The sequence below is a fragment of the Anser cygnoides genome, chromosome 10 (genome assembly GCF_040182565.1).
Source record: "Anser cygnoides isolate HZ-2024a breed goose chromosome 10, Taihu_goose_T2T_genome, whole genome shotgun sequence".
NCBI classification, from domain to species: domain Eukaryota; kingdom Metazoa; phylum Chordata; class Aves; order Anseriformes; family Anatidae; genus Anser; species Anser cygnoides.
Window position 1 is genome coordinate 12,212,966 of NC_089882.1, and position 20,733 is coordinate 12,233,698.

Below are 20,733 nucleotides of genomic sequence, written 5' to 3' on the forward strand. Positions count from 1 at the left end.
CTGAGAAGAAATTTCTCCTAATTTCCAACCTGAACCTCCCCTGGTGCAACATGAGGCCATTCCCTCTACTCCTATTGAATGTTTTCTCCTCTCCATGAGGGCAAAAGAGCTGGCTGATAGGTTTTAATTCAGAGCCATTCAGAATATCATAATTATCCGGAGTTACAAGAGGAAGCTGCCTTTCACTTGTCTTTAATAAAGTAGAAAAATATAAGATGCTCCAATGTTGTTACTTCACAGTGTGACAGCTGATAGAAGTGTCAGATGCAGTTCTTTTGATTTTTTGGGATGTGTTGCTTTTGTCTTTAGGAAGCTGGAGCAGGCCCATGTTTGAATAGTTTATGGACACAGAATTGCAAATTACTGACGTAGGTGCTCAGTAGCTAAATAAGTTACACCCGTATGGGGAGCATTAAGGGCGCAGTTGGAAAAAAAGCAATTTGTGGCCTTGGTGAAGCTGACTTCCTTCTGGCTTTTTCAAAGAGGAAACGATGGGAGACAGCAGATATGAAAAAGTGTAGGTCATGATCGAGCCGTAAGGTTTACTGTTTTAATTTGCAGTGGAAGAAGAGACATGAGCATTACTGAAAAGTAGGACAAAGGAATGAAAACATCTGTGCTGTTCTAATTAAATCTCACTTCAGCAAATCATATGTTAAGTGGCCTGTTCAAACATCACCTAGTGACAAAACAAAAAACAGCCCAAGCCCAACACAGGGCTGATTCTGCCCTAACAATTCCCAACTTTTATCTGGGAGGGGAGGTGGTGGTGTATGTCTGAGGGCACATTTCCCCCCTGAAGTACATTGATTCTTCTCCATGTTGCTCATACTCAATTGTAGTGGTAGGACTCACTTGCTCACCCCTCTGGGTTGCCGATGTTGTAGGTGTAGAGCACTTCAAGGAGCAATTCAAGAGTATTTTTATCTTGATTCTCATAACGTGAAGTGTTCCTGAAGAGCTGATAGTCAGACTTGGTCCTGTATCGCTCCTTGTAACTGCAGGTGTAAAAACATGTCAAGAAATCTTGATCTCTTGCAAACTTGGCTTGTTGAGTGTAATGACTACTTCCTAAGCTTAATATTGGAGGCTGTAGGATGGGAACCCTAAACGACCAGTTTTAGAAATGTAATACTAAGTAGCTGTGTAGGTACTTCAGTGCTTCTTTATATTTTCTGACTGAAAGGGAAAATGATTCAAATGCTGAATCTATCCAAGCAACTACACTGGAAGCGAGAACCTGTAGCTCTCATTCTTTCTCAGTTAACATCCTCAAGACCAGGGGGCAGGAAGAAATGCACAGCCCCTCTGTGTGCTGCCCTGCTCCCCCAAGGAGCACAGCTTGGCACTCCAGTGCACGTCCCAATGGGTGGCTTTTGGAGCTCTTCGTCAACGTCAGTCCAGCAGTCATGTATTTGCTAAGAACCGACAAGTTTTCACACATACCACTCTAACCTGTGGAAGGCTGTTCTGGGGATATTTTCTTTAATCCAGCCCACAGACATTAATAAAATGCAAATGAGAGAGGAGGAGCTGGAATAGAAACACTTCCAAGTTGTGAAGCAAAATCAGCTTAACTTAAAGAAATGAGGTGAGGAAGGCAGGGACGAGGAATGTATTTTTGGGTGTATAATACAGATTCGGAGTAGCTGCGTGATGCTTTTTTCTTGTTGTGAGTCTGTGAAAGCTATAAAAAAATGCCATGTCTGATCTAAGACTGCTGATAGCCTTGAATTCCTGGGGAATAATTGATTCAGCGCTTCTCATTAGTATGCTGCTCATTTTAGCATGAGGCCTAATTGTGCTTACTTCCACAAAGCTGCATCAACAGAAAAAGCTTGTTTATTACTTTTGAGAAAGACGGGGGATGACAGTAGACTGTTCTAAGGGGATTTTGTATGAAACAGTAGCATTTCAGCAGCTTGTAAGATTAGTGAGAGATGTTGCACGAACTCTAAATGAATCAGTTGGATGTGGACTTTCCCTACATCTCCGTCAGTCCAAAACTGGGCAAAATAGGAGTCCACAGCCAAATTATATTGATGTTTGGCGGATTTGCTGTTCTGAGACTTTTTCTTATCATAGATACTAAGAACATCAAAGCTCCAGGGTAGGATGAAACCCATCTTACTTAAGATGAAATAAAATTGTGGACAAATAACAGCTGGATATTTGCAAGATAAGCCTTGCTGCTAGGGCACTGCGTCCTCACACACTTTCATAGCCACTTGACATAAGGCACTTAACCATGTTTCTCTGAGATGGAGAAATCCTGTTTCTTTTTTTTTTCCCCTCCAGGCTCTTCATCTCAGAAGTTATCATATGAAGGAATGTGCGCTATGTCAACAAACACCTTCTTAAAATAGGGCAAGATTTTTTTTTTTAATTTCCATATTTAAGTTCTCTAGCCAACCAAGAATATGCAGTTTGAATTTGTTAAAGACTTAGTTTATGAGACCACAAGTGACTGTGGAATAAGCAAAGCTATTTGTAAACTAATTCCTGTAACATGAGGGATCCCAAGTGCTTCTTTCCTTCGCAGCAAAGATTGCATCTCTTCCCAAGATGAAGTCGCAGCATATCTTATTTTCTTTTACTGAGTTCTGTCTAAAGAGACCTGAAGTACAACCTAGGTTTTTGTATTTGTTTTTGTATTCTAGCATTGTATTTACAAAAATGTTGAATTAGTGCAGCAAAACAGGGGGAGGGAGCGAACCACAAAAAATACCACAAACCACAAAAAAACTACCTTTACTGGCCAAAGTCTAGATGGGCAGTATGTTTTTTTGTTTTGTTTTTTTTTTTTTAGATCATTATTAATATTCAAATAATTTGTGTAAGTCATTAGCTGTGCGGGTTAGGAGAAGAATTTTAGTTCTTTGATTAAATAGTTGAATTTTATTTTTTTTTGTGTGTATGTGTATGTGATCCTGGGTAGAAAGTCAGAGCCAGAAATGGTGCATAACGGTGCCTCTAACATCTTCCTGGTAAGCATGTGGCTCTCCAGTTCGTTGCCTCTTGGGTCACAAGCTGCAATGCCAGACTATTTTTGTGCTAGCTTATCTTTCCTTGCAAGCTACAAAATGGGCACAGAAGACAAATCTGACTTGTTAATGCTAAACTGAAATGAGATCTAAGTAACATTTTCCTGTTCTAAGGGAACTGTTATTTTATGTAGAGTTTTATAATGCACTCAATCATGTCTAACATCAACAGCATCTTCCTTCCTTCTCTTTTCAAGTGTTATGAGAAGGGGAGTGTCTGTTTTGCTCTACTTGGGTATAAATTATAATTTTTCTCAAATATAGACAGAAAGTAGGGATTCCCTAAGAGCATGCGACAATTTAGATTAGAAATAGGCATAATGCCATTTTACCGCAGAATCTGTAGGAGGGACATAGTTATAGAAACGGAAATTAATTTAGAAAACTGTTACTGATGACCACAATTTTTATATGCATCTTAGCAAGTGTTGAAAATGGGTGTAATAATACCTCAGGGAGTGTGTGTGAATGCTCTTAAGTCTGGACAACAAGAAAAATTTGAGTACTAGCTCCAAAGGTAAACATGTTTCTCAGTATTTCCTGTACTAAGAGATATAAATGCTTACATTTTCTGAACTGGAAATGTAAGAAACAAGGAATTTCCGAAGAAAACTGTTTGGATCATCAGTTGCATTGGGAGTTGGCAGGGTGGATACCTCCATCCCCTGGAAAGGAACCCATACCTATTGGAATACACTGCGTTATGAATATTTTGCTGTCTGTAGTTTCTGTGCAGCTGGCATAAAAGACAAACTTGCCCTTTAAGCAATTGCTCAGCTCCTTGAGATGTACCCATTCATCTGTCCGCTCCTTTCTCACCATCTGTTTCTTCTGCCGTGGACATGTGAAGTGGCTCCATCCCTGCAGCAAGATGCAGCCTGGATGGTTCCCAATCAGGCTTTCGCATGAAGTCAAGTTTTCCTCTCTTTGCAAGCACGGACGAACTTGCCTCTGTGTGAAGGTGTAAGCCGTATACAGAAGCTGGGTTTTCCATTGCAGCTGCACATCTGCGAGCCCTTTGGAGAGGCTGCGGGCTTGTTTTTTTCTCTCTGGGTCTGGGATGCCGGGCTGGAGGAAGAGCCTTGCTCTTTGCCTGCAGAGAACGCAGGATGGAGGTAAGGCAAGAGGGGAATGTGCAAGTGAAGGGGGAGACTGTGATTTGGGAATGGACGCTCATGGGAAGGGAGCGGGCTCAATGTTCCTTTTTCTACCTAGCTCTGGGATCTGTCTAAAAACATTTGACTAGTTATGTAAAACAACAAAACCACATTGTATTTTTTTTCCCTGAAAGCGTGTTTTCTCCTTGAAATCTGCCCTGTGAAAGCACTGTTCTCGATCTGCTGGTGGCGAATTCATGCTTGCTCTGCGCACAGCCGTGCCTTTACTCTGAACCTGGCCTAGAAAATCCATCTTTTTATGGTGGTAAAGTTACGTGTCTATTAAAAGGCAGCTACCAGAGCGTAATAGTTGGAAACCTTGAAGCTTATGTACCCACTTCATGCTTTGCTTTTCTGCTTTTAAAGAAATCACTGGGCTATTGATTGTGCCAGGTAAATGGGCAGATGCTCATTGCAGCTGTGACTTTCTGAAGTGACTGCTTTCTAGCTCCGAGCTGAAACCTTGTTATTTATGTTCATTTAGTGTCAGGGTGATGATGTGAGCCATGTTTATATCACCCTCACTGCCTGTGAAATGATTCTGTTTATAGCCACGGTTTGAGTTGAGTTATTTTAAACCAGCAGGCTTATGGCAGCAAATTCAGGTTTCCTGACGTGGTGGCAGGAACCTGGGTCCTGTAGCACGTTGTTAGACTACTTTGGAGGAGGGGGGAATAACTGATATTTACTAGTCCTAGCACAATATCACTGAATTGTTGTTGGTGCTTTTTAAACACATACTGAATGGTGACATTGAAGTGTGTACCGAGTGAAATTTCAGCTCAGAGCAAAGCAGCATGTTTTTTTTCCTTAGAACCACAGAAAACTAGCCTGAGGTTTCTCATTTGTCTTCTCAGGCTAGAAAAGCCAAAGCGTGTGCCTGTTTTAAAATGAACATACAGCAAATCTTTGTCCTATCGGTTATTTATGATCCTTGAATTGTAATTTGAGTTGCAGACATGGAGACTCCCCTTCTGCCTCCTTTGTGGGTATGGAGGGTCTAGCTCTTGACACTGAGCTGGAGATGGGCTGGCAAAACTGAGCAGACTGTCTCTGCGTGTGATTTCCTCATGCACAGGAATGATTAAATCAATGTATTTTGAACCTATGATCGTATACTTCTCTGGCATATGATCACTCCTACCTTGATGCATTGGAGAGAGTTAAATCAGCATAATTGGGTATGGAGTTTCCCTAGCATATGTGCGTTGGTTACCTAGCAGTCATCCACCATATGTCTGCCTAGATGGCTAAGTGACAGCTGTGATTTTTTTATTTATACAAACAAAGCATTTTTTTTCTTTTTAAGTATTCCTTCTCTGATATCCTCATGGTGAAAAGCTGCTGTTAGATATCCTAAAACTGTAGGACTTTTTTTCAACTGTGGCTAAAAACTTCGATCCATTCTCATTCAGATTCTTTTTTATTGCAGATAAATCTGTTGAAAATAAAGTGTGTTTCCACCATCAGTCATCCCCCGAGTTAGCCCCAAATCATGAGGTGGAAGAGGCATGTTGTCTGTCTGCTCAAGGTAGCTGAGCATCACACAAGTTTGAGGAGATGCTCAGAGGGCTGGATAGCAGAATCTTCCCCAGGAAAAGAGGTCTAAGGCAGAAAGGGACAGCTGTGGATGGCTCGTTCCCAGCCTCCCTCCACATCAGTGTCACAGAGGTGAGTCCCTTGTGCTGCTAACTGGTTGTCTCAACACAGTAGATGGCAGTAGGAGACTGTTGTTACAGCCACGTAGCTCGTATCTCCGCGGTGCTGTCAGCACTTAGCAGAGGTTACCTTACATAAATAATCATCTCCCCCCTGCGGTACCCTGTCATCTCTCCAGTATATGAGGGATAAATTGGCTTCCTCTCTCCATCCTTCCAGTCTCATACATGAAAAATAGTGTGAGGAACAGGACAAGGGGAGAACCCAGACCTGCAAGAGGAGCTGACCTTGGATTTCAGGTTGTCAGTTCCAATTCCCCGTGGGTTAGCGGGACTCAAGTTTTGGCTTCTGCTTTAGCCAGCTCTGAAATAAAAGTTGGACAAGTGCTTGTGTGGTAAGTAGCCTGAGCAGAGGAGCTACCACCTTGTCAAATACAGAGCTGGCAGTGGCCTTGCTGGGGATAAAACCATGTAGGTAAGGAATTCTCCAAAAGGACTGTTCCTTTTGGAGGGGCACTGAGGCGTGCGCGCACACATACACACCCCTGCTGATACAAAGGTTACCTAAAATAGAAGCCCAGAAGGCACTGAAGTGTTGCTATATGTGTCACAAAAGAGAGCTCAGTGATTATAGATGTTATTTTAGAAATAATTGAGAAAAGAAATACTGAGTTTCTGTACGTAGAGGGCATGGAAATGTGTGTGGCACTGCTGCCATTAGTCAAATATAGACAAGTGGAATGAGAAGGAGAATAATATTTCAAAATGAATAACTACATCAGGCATAAGTCCAATGATTGCTCTATTAAAGCCTTGACAAGTGCCAAGCAACTCCTCAGCTATACCAGGGAGCCGTACAAAGCGTAAATTTCAGTATTTCATAAAACACCAGAGGAGGGAGCCTACGCTGCCTGGAGGTGAAGGGGGCTTTGCTTTTTCTCATGCCCAAAGTACTTGTTTCCTTGCTAGGTAGCGTAGGAGAGATCATAGAATCGCGGAGTCATGTAGGTTGGAAAAGACCTTCGAGATCATCAAATCCAGCTGTCAGCCTGACCTAAACCTGACGTGATCAGCCAGAATAGTTAGTAGATACTTTGTTCCCTCTAAGTTTATGGCAAAACACAAAAAAGGCTGTTATTGTCTTTTTTCCATCCCTTTTGAATGTACCCAGAAATATGGAATATTTCCATTAAGATTAACAGCCAGTCACAATGATTTACAACTGTCTTGCCTCCTTTCCTGCTCTGAAATGGATTGCATTCATTAATGTGTTACTGATGGCCAGAGCTGGCTCACAATGAGGAGGAGGAGGAAGCAAGACAGTCGTATAAGGACTCTTAACATACATTAATGGAGCTGTAGCATTGCTTTCTGCATCCTCTTCACTTTTCTAACTATTTCTGTTCACTGACAAGAAAAAAAAAAAAAGGAAAACATTGAATTTTATATAGTGGCAATATTGAAAGTAGTCTTTGTGAGATGCAAATGTGGATATTCCTTATTGACAGATGGATGGATGGTGTTTGCTTGCTTAGTATCAACTGCAGTAGCTTGGAGTGGCTTCTGTTGGAATAGGTGAGTGCTTAATGCCAGCTCTGATCTAAGGAAGGCTCAGGAAGGAGCATGAGATTGTAGGAGGAATGAAAGCTGGGGCCAAGCCTGTTCTCACATCCAGAAACACCTGCCACCGATGCACAACTGCAGCTCACCTCAAACTCATTTAGCACAGCTCCTGGTTAGTGAGGTCTGGATGGTGCAGGACCAAACAAGTTGAAGTCAAATCTGCCAGCTGCTGCCCTGAGTTTGGGTATGCTGAGCAACGGCCCAGTTGTTACTGTGCTCCCTTCACTTCCAGTGTAATTATAAATCGAGTTCTGGGCAAGTCTTGCTGTCACGTTAGTAGATGGCACAGAGGACTTCTGCTACGTATTACTTCTGTGGGAGTTAAGACACTGAGCGTGTCCTAACTGAAAGCTTTCCCCAGCTGGGGTCCCTGGTACCTGGGGTGCTCAGTGGTGCAGGGCTGACTACCCCACGCTTGATAACTTTCACACCGAAGTGATTTGTAAAACCTCTGTGAGGCACCCCTGCAACGAGGAGCAGAGATGAAACTTTATGTAGCCAGAGGCAAATTGTGAACTTGCTTCTAAGCGAACGTCTGGAATGAAAACCTTTATACGGTGGTGGGATGATATGGGGATTTCTGTGATGGTAAAAGGTGATAAGCACGGCTCTTGTGTGTGAGGATTATGTGACTCCATGAAGGTGAGCATCTGGATGTGGTGCAAATGGGTGATTTATTAGTGACGCTGTGTGTGGTGTGCAGCACTGAGTGTGTGTGTCTAGGGGGAAAGATGGTGTGCGCAAGGGAGAAACTAATAGAAGCAAAAAAAGAGAAAGAGGAAAACCCAAAGGCAGTTTTGAAAGGGGAAAGAACATGTTTCCAGCAACACCATCTGCAGTCAAATGAAAGAAGTGGCTCTTAGACTGCTGTGACTGAGTTCAGGCTTGTTTTTAACTCTCTGATCTTCCTCAATAGCAGTCCAGATCACACAATGTCTTCACTGTAACCCAGACAAAGCTGTCAGCTGGCCATCCCAAGGAGGCTTTCACACAGGATAGGACCAAGTGGCTGTTGTCTCTTACGCTGTCCAGCTGTGAGCAAATATTAATAGTGTTAAGCAACTGTATCAGCTGCTAGCACTTCAGGCCCTGAGCCAAACTGCTTGGAGTCGGAAGCTACAGAGAAAAACACGTAACATACACGGTTACCTTGGCGTATTGGGTTTCTGAAACCTGCCTCAGCAGCCGGGAAACCAACGTGCAGCAGCTGCAGGGGAGCGCTGGGTGCTGCACGGCCCTCACACCCCTCCCTGCTCTCATGTCTCTGGGGCTTTGGGAGGTAAACATGGAGAACCTCCACGCGGGGCCTCAGCAGCGACATTAGATTGGGAACACGATGTGGGCATCCAGTCCTAGTGTTCTTGGCACAAAAGGTGTCTGGTGTTTGCGATTTGCTCTAAACAGCATCTAAAAAACCCTCAGAGGGAGGCAAGGCCCGAAGGTTTGGTGTCAGCATCAGGTCAGCGGAGACAGGCCTCGGCCCCAGAGGGAGGGCCCTGCTGTTGCCACAGGAGGAGCGGAGCCAGGCAGAGGCACCTCACACCGCTGGGGGTGCTGCTGGCAGGCAGCCCCACCGCTTCCGAGCCCCTTGGACGCTTGCTGTGCAGGGCTCTTGTCGAACAGAGGTGCCTGTGGAAGGAGGTGAGGGACTGGTCTGAGCCCCTTTGTGCTTGTGCTGTAACTTCCAAGGAAAGAGGTGAGGATCCAGCTTCAGAGCTGATCTTCGAGCACACCTCTGGGACAGAAGCCAGGAGCACTTCTGAGTGCCCTTCCAGCAGGAACATGAGGATACAGTCACTGCTGTGCTCTGGTGCTCATAAAAGGGATCAATTCTCGTGTCAATGAAATCCAAAGATGTTCTCTGCTTCTCTAAAAGATATTTAGCCTTTCAGATGGATGTGTATTGCCCAGAAAAGTTGAAATGACAGATTACTTCCAGACTTCAACCTAGTTGGACATGAGCGCTTCTGCAGCAGTCTGTAGCATGAAGGTGTACCTCCCTAACAAGAAGCAGACTTCAAGCTGAATAAACTGCTTGCACTGCCTGTGTTGAAGGCATAACAGAACCAAGTGGGATTAATAGGTGAGTTTGATATTGATCAGCCTCTGGTGGTGATAGCAAAATGAAGATAATCCATTTTAAAACTGCCTTTAACCTTCTAGCGTGACTGGATTATTTCTAAATTCCATGATCTTGATACTGTTCGCTGCTGCCTGTGGGTTACAGAACACTGCTGCTTGCAGGTGAGAGTTGTAGCAGTCATCAGGGAAACGAACTCCCCCCAACGCTGTGTTGTGACAGATGTTTATGCCTCGTGTTCCCCGTCCCATTCCGTGTTCCTGGGAGGTGAAAATAGAGACTGTGCTACTTACTTGTCACGGTGGGATGGAAATAGGCTGTCCGTGGTCCCCTGCCTGTCCCACCCCCAGCTGCAAGGATACAGGACTGCATCCGCATTCGAAGCCTGACCTTGGTAGAGAAAGAAAATATATCTTAATAAATTAAGTGCAGAAGAGGGGGAGAGAAAGGAGAAGATTAGATACCTAAATAGATTTCCTCTGTGCTGGATTACAGAGGTCAAAGTAATTTCTAGCTTGATCTTAATATTGAATGCTGCCAGGCAATAGCAGTAGGTCAATACAGGAGGCAAAGCCACCAGCTTGCACAGGTGGGCTTGCAACAGCTGATCCCAGGCTGCATCAGGTGTCCTTTCTACTCCCCCAGAGGGCTTTGTGATGCCTCTGGGTCAGTGGTGAAACAGGGTGGCCCTGGGGGAAGCCCCTCACTTATGGCACATCTTCACCCAAGCACTTCTGGAAATGATGGAAGGACAGCAGCACCACTTCTAGGCCTTCCAAGCGCCAGCTCCTCCCTAACTGGGAAATGGTAAAAGGGGACTCTGTAAATCACTTGTGTTGGGTCTTGTAGTGAAAGCTGTCTTATTTTACTCATTTTCCTGGTTGCAGGCAGTCAGCTTATTCTCCTTGTGGGCTGATGAAGTGAGTGGCCTCCAAGGTGAGGGACCACATGATGGGAGAATTTGCTGGAGAAATCTGGAGACGTACAGATTAAGGACAAGATGGATGCAAAATAACCTTGAAGGAAATTGGGGTTTGTCTTGTGGTTGGGAGCCTCCTCTCACCCAATGTGTGATACCGCTGGCTGCTCACCACCCTGTGCATACAGTGTGCGACACAGCGGTGGTAGATCGAGCTGGTTTGAAAAGCCTGGTTTGTGTGTTTGGTGATAGACCTGAGCTTTTGCTCAGGCACTTCTGAGGTTTCCTATGGATTTTCTGCAGCTTGAAATATCCCTGCATGACTCCCTTCCAAAAGACCTCCCCTCCAAATATGTATCGTAGCATGTTTGATATTGGCTCTGCTTGTGAACGCACCACCAATATTTTGAGCTATGTCTTTGTTTCTCCAGCACAATTTCCCATTTGGGTACTGAAGTTAGGCTAATGTGGAGTGCTTTAGAGAATCTCACCATACCAACTCTGGGTCTTTCTACAATAATGTATGTGACAAATTCAATTGTTAAAAGCCCTGGGCTATATTTTCAACTAGCACTGTGCTAGCTGTTTTTAGGTTTAATTATTTCTGTGGCACTAATGTTCTCTAAAAGTAGTACCATTGTACCGTGATGGTCTAAAGAGATTAAGGGAGGGAGTTTTTATGAGACCAGCCAGTATAAATGGTAAAAACAGATGAGTTTTTAGGCACAAAAAGTATCAATTTGACCTTACATTTAAAAGCCCCTTCACATACCATGTTTTCCTCAGACTCTCATTACTTCTACTGAGAGCGATGTTAGATCAATAACGTTCGCTTTTCCGGGAATGCTTTTCTAATACACAGAATCTGAATATCATCAAGCGATTACAACTTACAGCTGAGGAAACTCAGGCCCAGAAGGGGCAGGTGGTGGGCATGTGGGGGCTGAGTCAGTCAGACATCTCAGCAGCACTTGTGCTGGGTTTTAGCTTTGAACAACCGTTGCCTCCTCCCTTTTCTCTAACAAACTTCTGACTTTTGTTGTCAGCTGGAATCTTTTGTGCATGTCACAGACTTCCTGTAAGTTCGAGTGATGTGCCCTGCTTGAATCCAGCCATGGAGCCATGAGTTGTTGCTGGTCCCAAAGGTACCAGGTACATTTGTGATCCACTTGCAGGGGGCTGTGTTCTCCCCCAGGGAGCAAGCTGCAGAAAAGTGTCATATTTAATCTAATGAAAGGAGCTTTTTAAGAAGTTCCAGCTGAATGGGAAGCCAATCCCTACTTAGTTTTCTACTCTAATGGCAACTGTGGGCAAAGATGTTTTTGTTTCTGTGAATTTTCATGTGATTTCTTGTTTCTGTGCTACTGGTAGGAGACAGGCAGGGCCTGAGCTATCGGTTCCTGCTGCTGATGTTCCTCAGGAAATCTCTCAGAAGTGATTGTACCAGCTGGCAGGAATAAGCCTTCAGGTGCCATCACTCCAATCGCCGTCCTTTAAACTGATGGGTAATGCCCTGGTTAGAAATACGGAAGGCAGGAGCCTGTATGGTTTTGCTCTGCTGTGATGGGAACCTCTCAAGCAGTGCTCAGGCACTGTGCACTGCTGTCTGCAGCACTGGGAACTCTTATGCTTAAGGAAGAGGGCTGTTCTCATGGGGTTATGGTTATCTGAGCCTGACCCTGCAGGGAGAACAGTACTGACAGTAACTTCAAAACAGATCCTCTCCAGTCCAGCTCTTATATTGCTTCTCAAGCACCTGTGAGGGGCGGAATAAAAAATGCTCAGCTGGTCTAACTATAGGTATTTAACTCAAGTACCTCAGTTAGGATCCTTATCCCTTCAGAGCCCCCTGAAATCGGTGACTTTGGGAGGTGTCTGCTTCCAGCCCCTTTCTGCTGAAGCTGGTTTGCTCGCAGGACAAACACAGAGCTCATTTTGAGCAGGCTCTCCTGGCAGCACCTTTGGGGTGAGGCAATGGGGCTCTCTGCAGGCACCGGAGGGGCCTCCAGCCTCGTGCCACCCAGCTGGGCGTGCGCCCCGTCCCTGGGCTATCCCGCAACAACAGCTTTTGCTTCAGGTAAAGACAGAAATGCTGCTCTGAAAATGAAGTCCATAGGGACGTATCTGGATGGATATATTCCTTTGGCATTGCAGCATCCACGTCCGGTCCACGTCGGCAGCCTTCTGACACGGGCATTAGCTCATGCTGTCCCAGGGAGAACTTGGTCCCTAATATTTTGGGTTATAGCAGGCGCTGCACATAATGTTATCACAAAGGGAGGCAGAGATGCGGAGTGAGACCTACCAGCCAGATAACAAAAGGCCTGATGAAGAACAAAAAAAAAGCCACTCGTCATTGCGGAGATACGTTGCCCCCAGGAAATTAAAGCCCCGGCTCCCGTGGCACATGCAATAAACATCTCCTTTGTGCTCGCCTACCAGCACCGAAACCTCTGGAACATTACGAAATGCCAGAGACGCTTCTCAGTGCCCCCCCCCCCGGACTTGCAAGCGGCCATGACGAAGACGAAGGGCGGCAGCCCGGCCGCTGTGCAACTTCACCTGCAGGAGCCCCAAGTTCGGCGCAAACCTGGGGGGACCCCCCCGGGGCGCACCTGTACCGGGGCAGCTGCAGCAGGCGGAGGCGCCCCCCCGAGCATCCCCCCCGGGACCCCCTCCCGCTCCCTAAGGGAGGGACGTAAAGGGGATAAGGAAGGAGTGGGGAGGCTAAAGGGGGGCGGGGGGTCACCTCCCCGCCCCCAGCCTTGGGGCGGGCACAGGGGAGGCGGACCCGAGCCCCGCCGCACGCCCCGCCCGGCCATAAAGCGCCGGGACCCGGCGGCGCTCGGTAGCGCCGCTCCCGCTGCCCCCCCCCCCCGGGTTTGTCAGCCCCCCCCCCCAGCCGTGCCCGGTGCCCCCGGGGGGTGGCAGCGCTGCCCCGGCGCCATGCCGGGCTGGAGGAAGAGCCTCGCCCTGTGCCTGCAGCGGATGCAAGAGGACGGTGAGAGCGGCCGGGGGGAGGAGGAGGGATGGGGATGCTCTCGCCTGCTTCTTGCCGTTATCCTTTTTTATTTCGGAGGGGGAGCGCGGGGGGCCCCGCGGCGGAGGGGGTGTTTATATCGCCGTTAAACTTCGCTGCAGCCAAGCTGTCCTCCCATCCCCGGGGGGGGGGGGGGGGGGGGGTGAGACCTTGGGCTTGCTCCCACCACCTGCGGGATGGGGACCCGGCTGCCCCGTCCCCGGCGGGTGCTCGGGGGGCTGGAAGCTCCAACTTGCTAAAGCCGCTGGTGCTTCTGCCTGCAGCCGGCGCCTCTCCCCGGCACCCGGCTCCGAAATGGGGCTGGCGGGGCTCGCCGGTCGCACCGGGGGCGCGATGCGGGAGCAGCTCCTATTGTGCCGCTCGCTGTTGCTCGCAGGGACCGGGAGTGATTTTGTTTACGTGCTCGGGAGCGCGATGTTAAATTACCGCCGCACCCGAGCTCCTGGAAGTCGGGAGAAGGCATCCGCGAGGTGGCACAGCGCCGGGGAGCCTGGCGCACCGGCTCCGGCGTTTGGAGGTGGGCAGGGTGGCAGCGGTGGGGAAAGTTTATCCTGGGCAACGAAGTGCTCCTCTGTTGTGCTCTCATGAGGCTCAGGTGCAGGAGCCCAGCTGGCATGAGCAGAAGCAAGGGGGGATTTATTAATCTCAGTTTTTTTTGACCTCAGCTGCTTTGCCGCAAGTGGTTAACAGGGAGTTGAGTTTTTTCCTTCGCATCCCTTCCCTGGCTGCCTGCTGTGGCGAGCAGGCTTACCAAATATCCGAAGCAGCAGCCCGTTGCACCATTTGGTGTGAGTAATGCACAAATCAGGGAATTCTCCGGTCCTGTTGGTTAGTAAGCAAGGAGGAAAATTGTGCTGCTAGGTGCCTTGCGAGGCGCCAGGACTCAATCGTTCAGCTGCCCCTTATTGCTGGTGCCGCTGCTTGGGAGAACACCGTTTATTTCTGATGTTTGGCCCCTCTGGGACCACGGCTTCCACCCCCCAAAAGACAGTGCTGCCAAAAATCGGAGGTCTTGTCTTATGTAAGGGAAAATCCATCCCGTTCCCCACGCCGAGACCTGCCTGTGTGAGTGCTGCCCTGGCGTGGTGCAGTGCTTCGTAACGCTGCCCTGCTGCAGCTGAGGGGGATGCTCCTGCACTGCCGGACCAGGGATGGCTTTGGGGGCCCTAAAGAACACTTAGAGGAGAGAGCCCAGGCTGCCCAGCCGAGGGGGGTTTGCTGTGTTACTTTCCCTGAGGCTTCGTGTGTATATTCTGGCTTTATGGAAAGTATTTCCTCCTCATCCTCCCTGGCTCTGACCTCATCCCAGCACTGCAGCAAGTCTGTGCCTGGTGTACTGATCTCCACCTCGCATCCCTTCAGGGATGTTGGGCACTTTTCAACGGTGGCGTTGCATTTATTTCTCTGGGTGGCTTGAGTAGTTTGTCTTTGCAACTTACTGCTTAGTTAAGCACAGTTTTTTTTTTTTTCTGGAGGAGTAAATCTTGTGTAGGGGAGGAGGTGTGTGTCTGCTAAAGGATGTACTGAGTTTTCAGGGAACTTCTTTCCTCTTTCCCTAAGGCAACCAGTCCCATGCTTGTATTGCAGAACGAGGCTCAGCTGGGGTAACGGAGAAGTTACTCGGTAATGCTCTTGTAGCACCGCGGTGTTAGCAGGCACGGGATGGGCTTTAACTGGGCTCCAGAGACAGTTTCTCATCGTGTTGTATTCAACAACGCCAGGACATCTCTACAGGGCTCCATCTGGGCTTAGATTTCCCAAACCAACCTCCAAGCAGTCTCTGACAAACTGGAAGGCAGAATTTCTCCTTATTCAAAACAATTTACGTCTGCCTTATTGGCATCTCGGTGCCTATGCAGATGTGGTTAACTTTGTTTCCAGCAGTTAAGCTGGGAGCTTGCTTTTCCCCACGCGTGTTCTCTGTCCTATTGACGTGTCCGTTTTCTCTGAGGGCTGCGGTACGTAAACTCCCAGAGCAAACGTCCCGGTGTTCAGTGGGAGCACATCTGTGATGAGGAGAGCGGTACGTTTTGGGTACTGAATGTTAATGTGATGAGCATCTCTTGCAATTTGCAGCCATTCAGTGCTGGGTTGGAAGCTTCATTAATCACAGTTGGTATCCAAAAGGTCAGCCGTGGTAAGTCACTTAGGAAAATGCAAGATGTACGTGAGCTGTGCTGGAGGATGATTGCCATTTAAAAACACCACCCACGGTGATTTTCTTATGCGTGTTTTGCCTTAAAACTTCCTTTCCATGGGGAAAAAGGGGTGACTCCTGAGCAGGGTGCAGAAATGCTGCGTTCTTTAACACGTCTGTGTTCCTCATCAGACGAGGGCTGTGCATGGGATGTGCTACTATTCTGATTAATGTTGGGGAGGGAAAAAAAAAAAATCAATGTTAATGGCTTGGAAATTCCTGATGGAAAATGTATTCCCTCCAGCCTGTCTCAGTCATGGCACTATTACTCGCAGCTCGGGGGGCTGACTCTGTCGGACTCTGTAACCATGGGGCTGTTGGTGGGCCTGGGGCATGGGAGCAGAGGTTAGAGCGCACAGCCACGCAGCTCTGCCTATGCAGAGCTCTGCAGCCAGACTTGGTGCTGATTTTTGCTCCTTGACGGCTGTCTTCTCTTTTTGAGGTGACTTGCTGGCCATGCCAGGGCCCTCCCCATCCTGGCTTTTCCCCTCCTGCTGCTCTCCTCTTCGTGAGGACCTCGAGATGCGGACCGTATCCTTGTTCCTCCCAGGCTTTCACTGGCAAGGGCTAACTGCTGCTTTGGGAGAGCGCACAAATGTGGGCAGGTGGGAAAATCTGTGGGGATTTTGGCATATCTGAGTGGGTGAGGAAACTCTGCAGAGAGATGGCCCTCCTAGCTGAGGGATGTGGGCGCTACCTAGGTGCATAGCCTCGTGTAACACGGGGCTCGGAGGTGGGCAGGCACCCTCTGCTAAACCTGAGGCACCTTTCTACTTTGACTGGGAGGGAATACAGGATTTGGGTGTAAATTTAGGTGGTTGGTATAATTTCCCGGCCTCCCCCAGATGGTTTTCTGCAGTAGAACTGGAAAATTTGACTTGCACCTTAAAAACCCCAATATGATGCCTTATCCATTTAAATTATATATATCCTTAAGAAAGGCTGATGTACTGGGATTGCAAAACCTGAAGCGAGTTACCCACCCCCTGCCTGAATCGTGTAGGGCAGCTGGGAGGGAGGGAGGGAGAGCAGCAACTCCGACCTGCTCCGAAAAGTGGGAATATCGCAGGGCTGCGTGGCTGCTGTTTTCTCCTTTCCCTTGTATATGGCTCTGCGCTGGTTACCTTGGAAACAGCTGTAGGAGCATATAGGGGCACGGTGCTGCTGTGCAGCCGTGGCACCACGGGCAGAGGTGTCCCGCGGCGCGTGGGGAAGGGGCAATCCTTCGCGGTGCGGGCTGATCTGCGGGGTGAAGGCGACGAAGCGAAAAGGGTTGAGAAATCTCTCTCCCTCACCTGCCTCAGCTCGCTGCGGGTGCAGTTTGGCAGGAGGGGGACCCTGGGGAAAATTTAGGAGGGGGGTGATATTTCATGGTTTTGGCAGAGCCGTTTAATTTTTTATAACGGGAAGGTAAAAATATCACAGCGATCTGTCTCGAGGAGGTTTATAACAGCTGGGCTCTGAACATCAGCGTTAGGCTCTGTCCTCGGAGCAGCGTACCGGGGTGTTTAGCTCCGTAGCTGTGAAACTGGTTATCACTGGAGAGGGGTTTCTTTTTTTAGATTTTTTACTTAATCACAGACATAAGGAGAAACATCCCAAAAAGATGAAGATAGAAATTGTGCGTTTCTGCACAATTAGCAGAAAATGAGGCGATCTTTCACACAGCCCCGTGGTGTTCGAGATGCACATGTGATGTGTAGAATAACTAAAGCACACTATCAGTAAAAATCATGTGAATCGTCTTTTGTTCACTTATCCATGAACGTTTTGATCTTGCAGACTGTGGTGTGTGTAATTTGAAATCAGTCGGAATACTCCGCTGCTTAAAATGAGGCGTTTGCTCTTGTGCTTGCCACATCAGAAGTAACTCAGTCATTCAGAAAGGAGTTCCTGAATTTATCAAGTTGTCTTAGAACCATCTTTCAGTGCCAGGTGGAGTCTGTTCAGCTTTAACGCCTTGCCCTGCGGAGTTCTTTTGTCCAGACCTCCAATAACATGATCTATTGTACAGGCACTTAATTTTCAGTGAAGAAATTCAGCTCCGTGGCTGTCACTTAGCGTGCAATTTGACTGTTGTGCAGCTGAAGGGCTGTTAGGTCTGTGCTGAACGCGGTGTATGAACGTATTCCTGCATGTGGTGCTTTTACTGTGCATCCAAGCTCTGTCAGAAACAAGGACCTGCACGCACACACTGCTCAGGAATTTATGGGCTGCTGTTTTTTGGTAATACTAATTATCCAGGCCACTGCTTTTAAATAAAATGTAAGAAGAGAGGTTCTGACCCTCGAGTGAAGTATGGAGGGGAATTAGGATTGCTTGAAGGCTGCGGTGGTAATGCTTAAGGGATAATGTTCATTCATCAAACTGATGGGACAGCCAGAGCAAATCCTGCTAGACTTTGATGGGGTCTTTCTCGTTCATTAATATGTTGATGTGGATTTGGTGCCCGTCAAGTGAGGGAGTAATACACCCGAGCGCTGTGCTTGCCTGCTCCCTCCTCGCTGGCTGTCGCACCGTCGCGCTGCGCTGAATTCGCGCTGCTGCTTTTGATCCTGCACTTCAGCAGTTGTAAAATCCAGCTCTGATCGAAAAGTCCTGCTCAACTGAGTAGGGATGAAGCCGCTAGGGTTTTACGGAATGATTTCAAAGCTCCCTTGGAATTTGGTTAAAGACAGATTATTTTTTTTGCTTGTTTTGTTTTTAAGTGGCCTGCCAGATCTTACAACCTGAGTGCGAACCTGTTGGCAGAGTTCAGCTGTATGAAGCTGTAGGGGCATGGTGCAGTTCTGCTCTCTGTCTCCGAAGCCATTACGCTCTTGCAAAGGGGTCGCCTTATTAGCAGTGAGTGGCGATGCTCAGTGCTGAGCAAGCGCATCAGCTGCAGGGGTTTGGCACCTTCTCCCTTTGGAAGGGGAGGTGTGGGGGAACCTTTCAGGAAACTGAAGCCCTTGATGGAAGCTGTGACTCGGGGGAGCCAGGAGCATCGCAGACTGAGAAGAGTTGCCAGGTCTGTCTGGACTCAGGCCATGCCTGTTGTTCTTCAGGCCTGTTGGTGTTGCTGTGGGCTCATGCCAAGCTTAGTGGAAGAGCACATGGGCCTTTCCCAGGAAGCAGCCCTGGTGTTTGAAACAGTTCCTGGCTTGAGCTGCTTGCAGCTGCTGGCCCAGAGGTTCCCTGATGCTCTTGAGTTGTGTTGAGATGAAGATAACTTGACTTGCTCAAGTTAAAAGGAGATGTATGGCACACCTAGGAGGCAGGTGGCTTGCTTTGCTTGTTTTCCGGTTTCCATTCAAGGGAAAGACTTACCCTTCCTCTTTTCTCCCATGTATTTATTTGTATTTGGAAGATGCAGAAATTCAAATAAAGTAACACAAACAAATGAATTATAGAATTATGGTGATTTCCCTGCTACCAACTCTCCCCCCTCATTAACGTTAGATGAACTTGGCACCTAGTAATTACTGGCTTCTACTTTTGAAGCAGGATTGTTTTTTTGGGCTCCGGCAAAATTTGCTGATTCCATTGAGTGCTGGCAGTGCTGCCTTCCTCTGGGAAATTAACTCATTCAAACACACTCTCCTCTGACAGCTTCAGGTATTTTGCCTGGAGACCACTCTGGATTTAAGGAGAAGGGGCTACCACTTGCTGTCTGAGATCAAGGAAACGCTGTGCATCAGGATGTGGTTAGGTCCATGTCTAATCTGTGTGTTTAAGGAGGGGTGTCGGTGGCCCTGCCAGTTAAACAGCTCCCATCTGACATGTAGAAACCTCTTGTGGAAGCTGCAAAATAAATCCGGTTCTAAACTCTTCAAGTTGTTGAATGTTGGTCTGTGAAGTAATGCATGTTCTGCGTTTAACAACTTTATTTCCACTGCGAACAAGGCATTATGGAGCTTTCGTTTTGGCAGTTGTATTAACCTTGGCTGCTGCGTTGTTGCCAGAGTTGGAGGCTATTGTGAATATTTATTTGGATTACAGGTGCAGATGTGACGGTGCTAGTTATCTTGGGGACACTTCTGTTCATCTGTGCAGAGAAATAAAGCTCCAGGCCGGCACCTGAGTGTGGCCTCACAGCCCCAAAGGGGAGCTGCTGCAAGATGTGAGGGTGGCGTCAAGCTTGGGACTGGGCCCTGTGGGATGAGGCGGCTGCTGGCCTTGGAATTTTTTATGACTCCTGTCTTCCATTTAAAAAATAAAAATAATCTGGTGGTGGAGCAAATTTTAGGTGATCATACAGAGCGCAGCACAGGGTGCCTGCATCTTGCCTTTGGCCCCACTTTGACAGGAGCAGTCACCACAGGGTCAGGGCGTAGACTTGGGGGATGCTCATCATTTCCATCCCCCTGTAGCAGAGGCCTTGAAGCTTTAGCAACAAACGAAATGGGAAGAAATAAACAGAAAAATAAGGTAAAGCAAACATCAGGCAGCGAGACAGTTTTAGAGAAATTAGTGATGCTGAGTTGCTCTCTTGGTACCAATGTGCTTTAATGCTGCAGATTCAGACCCTTCTGTGCCTTTTCCAGGTGTGGGGGCTGGCTTAGGAAAACAGCTTGCCCAGATCAACTGCTTTTGGCTACTAGGGATTCAAGGAAATTTGGGGCTGTCACAGTGGAACAAACTTAGCTAAATATTTGTAGCAGCTTTCCTCAGTGTGTGTTAATTCTGAACAGAGGGTACTAATGGAAATATTTTTTTCGTATCTAGATTAAATGTTCTTCTGCTTATTTTCACCTGAGGTCAAGAGCCATGGTTATATCCCAAGAAAAGAAAATACCAGAACTTGTGAACCTCCCTTCCTTGTAATGAGAGGGCAGGTAGATCTGCGTGAAGCTGGGAGCAGCACTGCAGTGCTCTCAGTCCCCTTCTCCCTTGGGAAGTGCATGAGGTTTTTTCCTTTTAAAAAAAAAAAAAGGAAGTTTTTCTCATTTGATTAGAGGGAATGGGGAGTGGAGAGGAACAAATCTTAATGCTCAGTTCCAGGAAAAATGAGCAGAAGACCAGTGGCAGAGCTG

The 20,733-nt window shown here is 47.5% G+C and overlaps 1 protein-coding gene across 5 annotated transcripts in view; it reads left to right on the forward strand.

Annotated features, from left to right (window-relative positions):
* The first annotated feature begins 13,336 nt into the window (after window positions 1-13,336).
* The window catches only part of GRIP2 (glutamate receptor interacting protein 2), a 246,199-nt gene continuing 238,802 nt past the window's right edge, over window positions 13,337-20,733 (forward strand). For 4 of the 5 annotated variants that reach the window (XR_010833891.1, XM_067002984.1, XM_067002985.1 and 1 more), the window contains exon 1: window positions 13,339-13,482. Coding sequence is in view for 4 of the 5 variants with exons in the window: in XM_067002984.1 (XP_066859085.1) it covers window positions 13,428-13,482 (55 nt within the window). In the remaining variant the exon portion in view is untranslated. Of the gene's footprint in view, window positions 13,483-20,733 lie in introns of all 5 variants that reach the window. The other variant, XM_067002992.1, reaches the window with a different exon arrangement.